This window comes from Tachyglossus aculeatus, chromosome 5 (assembly GCF_015852505.1).
Source record: "Tachyglossus aculeatus isolate mTacAcu1 chromosome 5, mTacAcu1.pri, whole genome shotgun sequence".
Lineage (NCBI taxonomy): Eukaryota > Metazoa > Chordata > Mammalia > Monotremata > Tachyglossidae > Tachyglossus > Tachyglossus aculeatus.
This window is the reverse complement of record NC_052070.1, coordinates 52,091,520-52,103,760: the sequence shown is the minus strand read 5'-3', so window position 1 is coordinate 52,103,760 and position 12,241 is coordinate 52,091,520. Positions and strand designations below refer to the sequence as shown.

General features: G+C 42.8%; 1 protein-coding gene across 5 annotated transcripts in view; it reads right to left on the bottom strand.

Moving 5' to 3' along the window:
* The window catches only part of PRDM2 (PR/SET domain 2), a 228,131-nt gene that overhangs the window by 173,557 nt on the left and 42,333 nt on the right, over positions 1 to 12,241 (bottom strand). For 4 of the 5 annotated variants that reach the window (XM_038747237.1, XM_038747232.1, XM_038747234.1 and 1 more), the window contains 2 exons: positions 4,806 to 4,923; positions 431 to 534 (listed from right to left, as the gene is read on the bottom strand). In XM_038747237.1, the coding sequence (XP_038603165.1) occupies positions 431 to 439 (9 nt within the window). In that variant the 5' untranslated portion in view covers positions 440 to 534; positions 4,806 to 4,923. Of the gene's footprint in view, positions 1 to 430; positions 535 to 4,805; positions 4,924 to 12,241 lie in introns of those variants that run through there. The other variant, XM_038747236.1, reaches the window with a different exon arrangement.

The window sequence follows — 12,241 nt, the reverse complement described above, 5'->3', positions numbered from 1 at the left end:
GTTTTTCTTTCAAGCTAAAGAGCATCATGCCATCATTAGTTGGATAAATGCCAAACCATACCTTATTTACTGTCATCTACAGAGTATTTTTCCTGACAAATATATAGAAGCCTGTAAAGTGATAGATGATTTCACAAAAGGTCAATGACTTTCTCCAAAATTTAATAGCACGTTCTACTGAGGAACAAAACTAGTACCTGACGCTGTGAAAGAGGTTGAATTGCATCTTCATTATGCCAAACAACTCTACAATCTATAGTTTAGAGCTCTAAGGATTCTCATTTTATCACATATTCCCTTATTAGAAACAAGTTCTAAATATAGGGCTCATGGAAATTAAAAAAAAAAAGACCTATGGAAAAGTTACATATTCTGGGGGCGTGGAGGGGGATATGCAAAATGCTCCACATTTTCTTGAATAGTTTCTTACCTCCCACATGTATACATTGTTCTTAACTTGGGATCTTTTTTTCTTGTCACCTACAAATGGTCCAAACTTTTTGCCTTTTAAAATTGGCTTTGAGGCCCAGACACCTAAAAGATATAATTAGAGATTTCACAGTTGGGTTTTTTATTCCAAGTAAAAGCTGTACTTTTAGACAAAATGAATTCATGTTTTACAAGAGAAGTATGACTGAAGCACAAAAGACTGGTTACTATGAAAACAATAAAGAGTATAAAGTTAACTATACCAAATGCAGCAAAACTTTGCAATGCAGGGTTAAAATGGCAATTATTAGTGTTCCAATGAAAACTGGGACTATTTTACACTGAAAAAAAGTTAAACTAGAAGCATGTCTAGGGTTTCTTAAGAGTCACCACTCCTTATTTAGAGTCCTACTTCTTCATCCAGCTGACTTTGGCCTTGACTTGATTCATTTGTAAAATTACTCTGATTTAGGTGAAGTATATTTATGATGGCATTTATTAAGTGCTTACTATGTGCAAAGCACTGTTCTAAGCGCTGGGGAGGTTACAAGATGATCAGGTTGTCCCAAGGGGGGCTCACAGTCTTAATCCCCATTTTACAGATGAGGTAACTGAGGCACAGAGAAGTTATGTGACTTGCCCAAAGTCACTTGGCTGACAATTGGCGGAGCCGGGGTTTGAACCCATGACCTCTGACTCCAAAGCCTGTGTTCTTTGCACTGAGCCACACTGCTTCTCAGTATATAGCTGCTTCTCAGTATATAGGCTGATCACCTACATCAGAAATCCTCTAAAAGGCACAGTGAGCTCTCTTACTACTCAAGAGTTATATTTCTGGAAGAATATCATAATTTAGAAAACTCAGGCTATTGTACTCTCCCAAGCTCCCACTACAGTGCTCCGCACACAGTAAGCACCCCAAAAAATAGCTTTGATTTATTATCGGAGTCACACCTTGGCCAAAGGCTGAGGACAGCCACAAAAGTGTTGCTTCCTACCCCACACCTAGATCCAGCAGATGTATGTTGTGGGAAAATATCCGGTAATTCCCTAATAACTTTCTATCTACAACTCATAATGAAGGCACATGGAGAAGAAATGGCTGAAAAGCACAAATTAGATGAGAATTTCGTGATGTGAGGTGCAGACCTACCTTTGAAGAAAAGCATTTAAGAATGCCAAGTATAAATTCATTATTATTCCAAAAAGACTTTCATAATTCTGTTTTTTTTTAAGTCACTACTACAGTGCTGAGCACTATGAAAAGTACTGAGATAGAAACCAATCAATCAGTGGTATTTGTTAAAGGGTTTTCTTTGTGCCAGGCACTGTACTGAACACTGGGGTGGATACAAGCAAATCAGGTTGGACACAGTCCCTGTTTCATATGGGGCTCACAGTCTTAACTCCCTTTTTACAGACGAGGTAACTGAGGCACAGAGAAGTTACGTGACTTACTCAAAATGACACAGCAGACAAGTGGTGGAGCTGGGAATAGAACCCAAGTCCTTCTGACTCCTAGGCCCATACTTTAATTCACTAGGACATTTACTGAGCGCTTATTAAGTGCAGGGCACTGCATTAAGCGCTTGGGAGAATACAATAAACAGACCTTTTGAATAAATTTCCTGCCCACAAGGAGCTTATAGTTTTGAGGGAGAAACAGACATTAATGTAAATAAATGAACTGCCTGCATGTACAGAAGTGCTGTGAGACTGAAGATGAAATTAATATCACATGTTTAAAGGGTATAGATTCAAATAGTATAGGTGTCACAGAAGGGAGAGGGAGTAGGGGAAATAAATCAATCAAATTTACTGTTCCCTGTGCACAGAGCACTATATTAAGCGTTTGGGAGAGTACAATGTAACAGTATAACAGAGTTGGTAGACACGTTCCCTGCCCAGAATAAGTTTACAATCTAGAGGAAATGAGGGTTTAGCAGGGGAAGGTCTCTTGGAAGAGATGTAAGAAGTGTAGCCTAGTGGACAGAGCACAGGCCTGGGCATCAGAAGGACCTGAGTTCTAATCCTAGCTCTGCCACCTCTCTGCTGTGTGACGTTGGGGAAGTCAAAACTTCTCTGTGCCTCAGTCACCTCATCTGTAAAATGGGGATTAAGACTGTGAATGCCATGTGGGACCGGGACGGTATACAACCTGATTATCTTCTATCTACAACAGCACTTAGTATGCTGCCTGGCACATCGTAAGTGCTTAACAAATATCATAAAAAATTATAAAAATAAGGCTTTGAAGGTGGGGAGAGTGGGTTGGTCTGCCACATATGGAGGAGGAGAGAGCTCCAGGCCAGAGGAATAATGTGGGCAAGGGCTTGGCGGCGAGATAGATGAGATTGAGGTCTAGAAAATAAATTGATGTTAGAGGAGGAAAGTGTACAGACTGAGCCATAGTAGAGTATCAGTGAGGCATGGTAGGAGGGGCAAGCTTATATGAGAAAATCCAAATAGGCACAGTCCCTCCCCCATTTGGGGCTCACATTCTTTCACATTCTTTAGGAATTGCTTAAAAACAGAACTAATAAGATGGTTTCCATCATTCTACATCTGACACCACAGTGTGGATAATAACTCTCCCCTTTCTATTTTCTAAGAGAAATTTAGAATCATTTCAAAACATAGTTGACATTCTTTTTACTGATCTGAAATCTCATCCCCTGCTGTGAAGCTTGGAAAATTAGAAAGAGTACATCCAGTTGAAATACTGGAACTAGACATGTTTAATTTGAGACACAACCCACAGGAACACCCACACACAAACACACACAAAAAAAGAATAAAAGGATAAATTCCAACGTAACCAACACTGAACTGAAAAGTTAGCTCTTTTCCTTCTTGTCAAATACAGACCAGAAAATAAGATTTATTTATACACTTGAGCTTTGGTCTTTAATACAATAAAAGAAAAACAGACAATTCATATTTGGGTCATACTTAGGTGTCACCATCTCATTTATTTCTCTTCATTAAGCTCTCATTTTATCATGACCCACAAGTGCTTAGTACAGTGCTCTGAACATAACTGCTCAATGAATACCAATGATTGACTGAAATTTTAATTCACGATTTCAATAAAGCTGCTTGCCTTGAATAATAATTATGGCATTTGTTAAGCGCTTACTATGTGCCAGACACTGTTCTAAGCGCCGGGGTGGGTACAAGCTAATCAGGTTGGACACATTCCATGTCCCACATGGGGCTCAAAATCTTAATCCCCATTTTACAGATGAGATAATTGAGGCATAGAGAAGTTAAATGAACTGCCCAAGGTCATGCAGCAAACTGCAGAGCCGGGACCAGAACCCAGGACCTGCTGACTCCCACACCCAAGCTCTATCCTCTTGGCCACACAACGGAGGGTACACAAGTTCCCTGCCCACAAGAAGCTTACAGAGACAAACATTTAAAATGAATTACAGGTATGTGCCTTAGTGCTGTGGAGCCCAAAGGGTACAGATCCAAGTGCAGAAGTGATGTAGAAGGAAATGGGGGAAGAAGAAAATGAGGGCTTCGTCTGGAGATCCCTTGGGGAGGAGATATGATTTTAATACGGTTCTGAACGTGGGGAGAATAAGCGCTCAATAAGTACGATTGATTGGGAGAGTGGCAGCCTGTCATATATGAAGACAGACTAGAGTGAAATAAGCTCGGATGGGGAGATCTGATTGACTGTTTTAAAGTCTTTTTTAAGGAATTTGTTTGATGTGGAGGTAGGATGGGCAACCCCTGGAGTCTTTTGCCAGCTGTGTGACTTTGGGCAAGTCACTTCATTTCTCTGGGCCTCAGTTCCCTCATCTGTAAAATGGGGATGAAGACTGTGAGCCCCACCGTGGGACAACCTGATCACCTTGTAACCTCCCCAGGGCTTAGAATAGTTCTTTGCACACGGTAAGCGCTTAATAAATGCTATCATTATTATTATTATCTAAAGGAGTGGGAAGACAGAATGAACATTAAAAAAAATAATGATAAATGATCTGGGCAGCTGAGTGAAATAAGGACTGGGCTGGGGAGAGGCAGAGGCAAGGAGGTCGGGGAGATGCTGATGCAGGAGTCAAGGTGAGATACGATAAGTGCTTGGATCAACAGGGAAGCAGTTTGGACGGAGAGGAAAGCATGTTTTTAGAGATGCCATGCAGGTGGCAGGGAATGTGTCTACCAACTCTGCTGCAGTGTATTCTCCCAAATACTTAGGACAGAGCTCTGTGCACAGTAAGCCCTCAATAAATGCCCCTGACTGACTGACTGATTGATTTGCATGAACAGACAAACCCTGAAATCTGAAGAGTAAACATCAACCCACCATTTTATATTTTGGAAGAATATTCCTTTGGTCTCCTCCCAGTGAAAACACTCACCAAGCCGTGTCTTGTCAATAGCAGAAGGGGACAGGTTCACTCCCTCAGGAAGTCCTCGAAGGACATGAGCAGGTACATCAGCTAGGGTCTCAACTGCTTCCTCAGATTTGGTAAAGTCCTAGACGTAAAAAGCAGTAGGATCACACAAGTGAACAGAGAACAAACATATCGGATGGAGTCGGCCTTTCGAATGGAAAATCCAAAATCAAGCAAAACCGAAACTGAGTTGTCGAAATACTACTGGGCTGATGCCGTTCAGTACTCTTAATAAGGGCTTGAACTTTCCCTGAAATGTGTTTATGCACCTCAACAGAAAAGTGGATCAATCAGTTGTGTTTACTGAGCGCTTGCTGTGTGTGTGTGTGTGCAGAGCACTGTATTAAGCGCTAGAGAGAGTACAATATAACAGAGTTGGTAAACATGTTCCCTGCCCACAATGAGCTTACAGTCTAGAGGAGATGCTATTTCAAAAACCAAGAATGTTTTATAAACTGTTTCAGTCAAGCAATGTGTGTCTAAATTAAAATACTGTAATCTATCATTTTAAATGTTTGTTAAATTCCTTGCTACCATTGTACTATACTGGTATTCATTCATTCAATCCTATTTATTGAGTGCTTACTGTGTGCAGAGCACTGTACTAAGTGCTTGGAAAATACAATTTGGCAACATAAAGAGGCAGTCCCTACCCAACAATGGTTCACAGTCTAGAAGGGGACACACACACACACACACACACACACACACACACACACACACACACATATTTGTTTCTACGATTACATCCAAATTCTTTTTGGACCTATGGCTATTTTCTTATAATTTCAAATGTTTGCTAACTTGCCCGTGATCTACTACATTATATTGGTACTATCTAATTATATTGACATATTTGAAGTGTGCTTTTAATCCCATCATGCCACATTCTGCCCTGTAACACACTTGATAGAAAATGGTTTATAAGTTTCCTACTGAAATAGGGACGACGTATCTCGAGAACCTGCAGAGCAGAGACAGAGGTTCTAATCTGCTCTACCACTCTACCAGCTCTACCGCCTCTACCATCGGCTTGCTGTGAAACTTTGGGCAAGTCACTTCACCCCCCCAACCCCTTAGCCTATAAAATGGAGGAAAATAATAATGGGGATGAAGTGTGCTTTAGAAAAATTAAAAAGCTATACCAGGAGTCAAAACCTTTTTCCGGAGAAGAACGACTCAGAATGAGCAGCTGATGTGCAAAAAAAAGCAAAACATCCTCCCAATTTAAACAACATGTTAGCGTATTTTACGACATTGTGAATCTAAAGGTTTTACATGTCTTATCCCTGTCCCCACAGAGCAGTAGTGATTTTAAATGCATTGCCCTCCCACTCCAGCCCAGGGCAAGTCCACTGGGCAGTCACTGGGTCGTCGTCGTCAATCGTATTTATTGAGCGCTTACTATGTGCAGAGCACTGTACTAAGCGCTTGGGAAGTACAAATTGGCAACATATAGAGACAGTCCCTACCCAACAGTGGACTCACTGGGTCAGACTAACCTCTCCTCTCTCCATTTCATGGGCCCCCCCACCCCCACCCCCTCCACGTCTGGGTCATCTTCGCATCACCCTGCGCATGGTGAAATGTGATGGTATCATCATCCTGCATAGTTGCTTCATAGTAAACATCTGTGGCTACCAGTGAAAGAAGGGAGAGAGAAGAAGAAAAATGGATAGGAGGGGGCAAGCAGTCCAACTGCTTTAAAGCCAACGGTAAGGAGTTTCTGTTTGATGCACAGTTGGATGAGCAACCACTGGAGGTTCTGAAGGAGTGGAGAAACATGGACTGAATGGCTTTTTAGAAAACTGATCCACTCAACAGAGAAAAGCATGGCCTGGATTGGGGACAGAGAGGAGGCAGGGAGGTCAGGAAGGAGCCTGATGCAGTAGTCAAGTGGAATATGATATGAGCTTGGATCAACATTGTAGTGATGCTCTGATGGTAGACTAGCAGGATTTACTAAAGGGCTGAATACTGGGATGAATAATAATAATAATGATGGCATTTATTAAGCGCTTACTATGTGCAAAGCACTGTTCTAAGCGCTGGGGAGGTTACAAGGTGATCAGGTTGCCCCACATGGGGCTCGCAGTCTTAATCCCCATTTTACAGATAAGGGCACTAGGCACAGAGAAGTTAAGTGACTTGCCCAAAGTCACACAGCTGACAATTGGCGGAGCCAGGACTTGAACCTATGACCACCGACTCCAAAGCCCATGCTCTTTCCACTGAACCATGCTGCTTCTCTGAGATACAGTGGTCAAGGAGGAGGAGAGTTGATCCTTCTAAAACAATATGCTGATATATACATGAAAATATTAAGGAGGCAAAGTTTCCTTTGTATGGGGAAACACTGAGCAAGGACTTTTAAAAGAACCAAAGGCAAGATTCAAAACAACGCTAAGTAGTTGAATTTGCCCCCAAGAAGCACTTATTCTTTTAGAAAAGTGTTTTCCTTTATGTACTTGAAAAAAAGGAAACATGCAAATTTAGAGACTACTAGCTTTCCCATTTTTTTATATGATGGTGAAACTTTAAAGGAAATTTAAAAAACAAGCCTCAAAGTAAACAACTATAAAAGCCAAGTCCAAATATACCCCATCTGTTGTAGTGTATGCAGTTGAGGAGAGAGAAAAAACTACAGAGGGCAAGCCACAGAAGAAGCAAACATGGCACTTACCTGAGGTTCAATTCCTTTTTCAATCCTACTAGCCTCAAATAAAATCTCGCTTATCCATGTTATAAACAAAATAGAAGTCTCAGTTCTCTCTCTTGGAATGTACTTTATTTTTCCAATCTGAATTCAAGTGAAAGGCATATGCCCCCTAAGTGGCCCAGTTTGCCACAGTGGGGGTCTCAGTTTGAGGAGAATCCTGAATAGATCCAATGGTTGCCCATCCACTTTCACATCAAATAGAAACTTCTTACCATTGGATCAGCCCCTCCTACCTTGCTTCACTGATCTCCTACTCCAGCCCAGCCCACACACTTGGCTCCCCTGGCACCAGCTTACTCACTGTGCCCTGATCTTGTCTATCTCACCGTCAACCCCTTTCCCACTTCCTCCCCCTAGCCTGGAACTCCTTCCCCCTCCCCACCTCCCATAAATCCATCATATTTATTGAGTGCTTATGTTGTGCAGAATACTGTATGAAGCGCTTGGGAGGATACAATGTAACGGATTTGGCAGACACATTCCCCGTCCGCAATAAGTTTACACACTAGAGGGGAAGGCAGACATTAAGATAAATAAAATACAGATACATAGTGCTGTGGGGCTGAGGGACGGGAAAACAAAAATAATGATAATTATGATATTTGTTAATCGCTTACTATGTGCCAAGTACTGTTCTAAGCACTAGGGTAGCTACAAGGTGATCAGGTAGTCCCACGTGGGGCTCACAGTCTTAATCCCCGTTTTACAAATGAGGTAACCGAGGCACACAGAAGTGAAGTGTTTTGCCCAAGGTCACAGTGAAGTGTCTTGCCCAAGGTCACACAACAGATAAGTGACAGAAGTGGGATTAGAACCCATGACCTCTGACTCCCAAGCCCCTGCTCTTACCACTAGGCCATGCTGCTTCTCTATAAAGGGTACAAATCCAAGTGCAAAGGCATCACAAAAGGCAATGGAAGAAAATCCACCCCTTCCACCTGCACCTTCGACCCATCCCTTTCCATCTTATCAAAGCCTCTGCCAACTCCCTTCTTCCCTCTCTGACCGCTATGTTCAACTGTTCACTCTCCAGTGGCTTTTTCCCCAGTGCTTTAAAATATGTTCATGTCTTCTCATCCTAAAAAAGATCTCCCTCGACCCCACATCTCCCTTCAGTTATCACCCCATCTCCCTCCTACCATCCCACTCCAAACTCATTGAGCGAATTGTCTACACCCACTGCCTCAAGTTCTTCTCCTCCAATTCTCTCCTTGACCCACAGAAACCGCCCTCCCAAAGGTCACCAATGTTCTCCTTCCTGACAAATTCAACGGGCTCCATCCCGTTCTAATCCTCCTCGACCTCTCAACTACCTTTGACCCTGATGACTGCCCCCTTTTCCTGGAAACACTATCCAACTTTGGCTTCACTGACACTGTCCTTTCCTGGTTTTCCTCCTGTCTCTCTGGCCACTCAATCTCTGTTGTGGGCTCCTCCTCTGCCTCCAACTCCATATATGCCAGACCACTGCTCTCCCCATCAAAGCCTTATTAAGGTCAAATCTCTTCCAAGAGGCCTTTGCCAATTAATCAGTGCCATTTATTGAGTGTTTACTATGTGCAGAACACTGTACTAAGCACTTGGGAGATTACAACGTAACAGAAATAGCGGACATGTTCCCTGTCCATAGTGAGTTTATAGTGTAGATTAAGTGTCCTTTTCCCTCGATTCCCTCTCCCATCTATGTCAACCACACACTTGGATCTGTGATCTTTGGGCATTTGATATTTGCCCCACCCTCAACCGCACAGCACTTAAGTACATATCTGTAAATTATAAATCATTTATTCATATTAATGTCAGTCACCTCCTCTAAACTGCAAACCTGACATTGGCAGGTTAGATATGCATTGACTCTGTTATATTGTACTCTCCCAAGTGCTTAGTACACTGCTGCGCACATACTAAGCACTCAATAAATACCATTAATAATGATGATCTTGTTTTCCTTTTATTTTATTTTGTAAGTCAGCTTCTCTGCCTGGCACCTGCTTCCCATTCACCGGCTGCCCAAGACTGGATCACATGGGGGAGGGACCAGGAGAGTGGCAGTAATGAAAAAGCGTGGCCTAATGGAAAGAGCCCAGGCCTGGAAGTCAGAAAGACCTGGGTTCTCATCCCGGCTCCGGCGATTTTCTGCTATATGACCTTGGCCAAACCGTTTAACCTCTCTGTGCCTCAGTTCCCTCATCTGTGAAATGGGAATCAATACCTGCTCTCCCTCTGACTTTGCCTGTGAGCCCCATGTGGGCCCTGATGATCTCGTATCTACCCCGAGGCTGGTATTGTAAGCGCTTAGTAAACACCTCTATTATCATTAGTAGTAATGGTAGTTATGGTAATTACTAAGCACTGAACTGACTACTTGGAAAAGTGCAACGGAAGCATGGGACATGCTCCCCACCTACGAGGAGTTTCCACTATGGTCATATCCAAGTCCTTGAAAGAGTGGAATAGTTGATCCACTTCAGCTGGAGTTTGTTAAATAAATGTCACCAATCAGAGCTGGAGCCACGTGGCATAATAATAATAATAGTAATAATAATAATGATAATAATAATAACGGCATTTATTAAGCACTTACTATGTGCAAAGCACTGTTCTAAGCGCTGGGGAGGTTACAAGGTGATCAGGTTGTCCCACGGTGGGCTCACAGTCTTCATCCCCATTTTCCAGATAAGGTAACCGAGGCCCAGAGAAGTGAAGTGACTTGCCCAAAGTCACACAGCTGACAACTGGCGGAGCCGGGATTTGAACCCCTGACCTCTGACTCCAAAGCCCGGGCTCTTTCCACTGAGCCACGCTCAGGCAATAGCTGCCAGCCTCTTTATGATGAGGGAGGTGTGAGAGGGAGGTGGAAGGATTAATGTCTGTCTCCCTATCTACGCTGTGAGCTCACTGTGGTCAGGGAATGTGTCTACTGACTCTGTTACCCTGCACTCTCTCAAGTGTTTATTGCAGTGCTCTAAACACAGTAATAATTATGGTACTTGATAAGTACTATGTCCAACCTGATGTGCTTGTATCCACCCCAGCGCTTAGTACAGTGCTTGGCACATAGTAAGCGCATAACAAATACCATTTTTTTTTAAACTTACTGTGTACCCAGCTCCACTCTCAAGATCACATCTGGATAGTTTCTAGTGCTCTACCAGTCTCGGCTACGGGAGGGAGAGTCAATCAGAGGCATCCGCATTCCATTCCCAGCTTGGGCTGTGGCTAGCGAGTGGAAGACAATCTGCTACAAGTCAAAACTCACCTGTGCTGGGCAGCAGCAGCATAGGAGAGAGTCGTGGTTGGAGACTCAAGTTTACTGCGCGGAAGAAGGCAATGGTAAGTCACTTGCATTTTTACCAAGAAAACTATGGATACACTACCAGGAAGACTGCAGATGAAGATGGGGTATTCTGGGAGAGCTATCTCCATGGATTCACTATGGGTCAGAGATGACTCGACAGCATAAGACAAGACAAGAATGTACTGAGCACTGTTCTAAGTGCTGGGGTAGATACAAGCTAATCAGATTGGACACAGTCCCTGTCCCATATGGGACTCACAGTCTTAATCCCCATTTTACCGATGAGGTAACTGAGGCACAGAGAAGTCACTTGTCCAAGGTCACACAGCTGACAAGTGGGGGAGTTGGGATTAGAACCCTGATGCCCAGGCCTAGTAAGGACTCAATATATATGACTGATTGATTGACTGAGGGAGGTGGGAAGAAGGGTGAGCCTGATTGCTTCTTACCACTATGCAGGACCCCCAAGTGGCAGGGGCAAACCATCGACTTGGAAATCTGCCCGATCTAAAATAAAAGCTCATTTTAATGAACCTCCTGGAACCCTGAATCTGTAATAGTTAAAATAAATGTTTGCCCTACTTAAAGTTTGCTAAGCTTAATTTAGAGAGAGGAATACAAGGTTTGAAATGTTCTTAATAATGGTAAGCCTAAAATGAAAGTAAAAATTTTCCATTCTTAGCCCTGCCAGTCCCACCTGACTCATGGCCCTGAATTCCTTTCTTTTACCTCAAGCTCCTTCCTTCCTGTGTCCAAAAGCACACTGCATCCCTAAATACAATGGTAGCTAAAGGATTCAAAGAAATAGAGAAATTTTGCTCCAGCCTTTTCCAAATTCTTCTTTGGACTAAATCTAATGCTCTCAGTCTCCCTACTACTGACTCCTTCCTTCTCTCCTTCCCTGCTGCAAAACCCAAAGACCTGACACATACTGAAACCCGTGCATACCTACAGTTAATGGAGTTGAGCATGCTTTATTAGCCAGGTTGGCCCCTGTGACTTTCACTGGAGAAACTGGACTAAATAATTAAGGCAGCCAAACTGCACTGTCTGGAGAAAATCTAGAGAAACGTACTTATAAGAAGCCCTGAACGCCAGGAAAAAAGAAGCACTCAATGAGGATACGTTATTTTCTCAATCCAAACTGCAAACAACTGAGCAGAAAAATCATCTCAAATACTCTGTGTAGTAGGGTATAGGGGAGAGCAATGCCAATGAATACTGGATTGGAAATAAAACCTTGAAGAGGGGAGGCAAAATGGATTCGGGGGTATTTAATCACTAAAAATGACCAAAAGATTAAGACAAACATCCATCTACTGTTTAGGTGACAATGGAGCATATTCTCTCCAATTCCACTGCACCTTAGGCAAGAGAAAATGG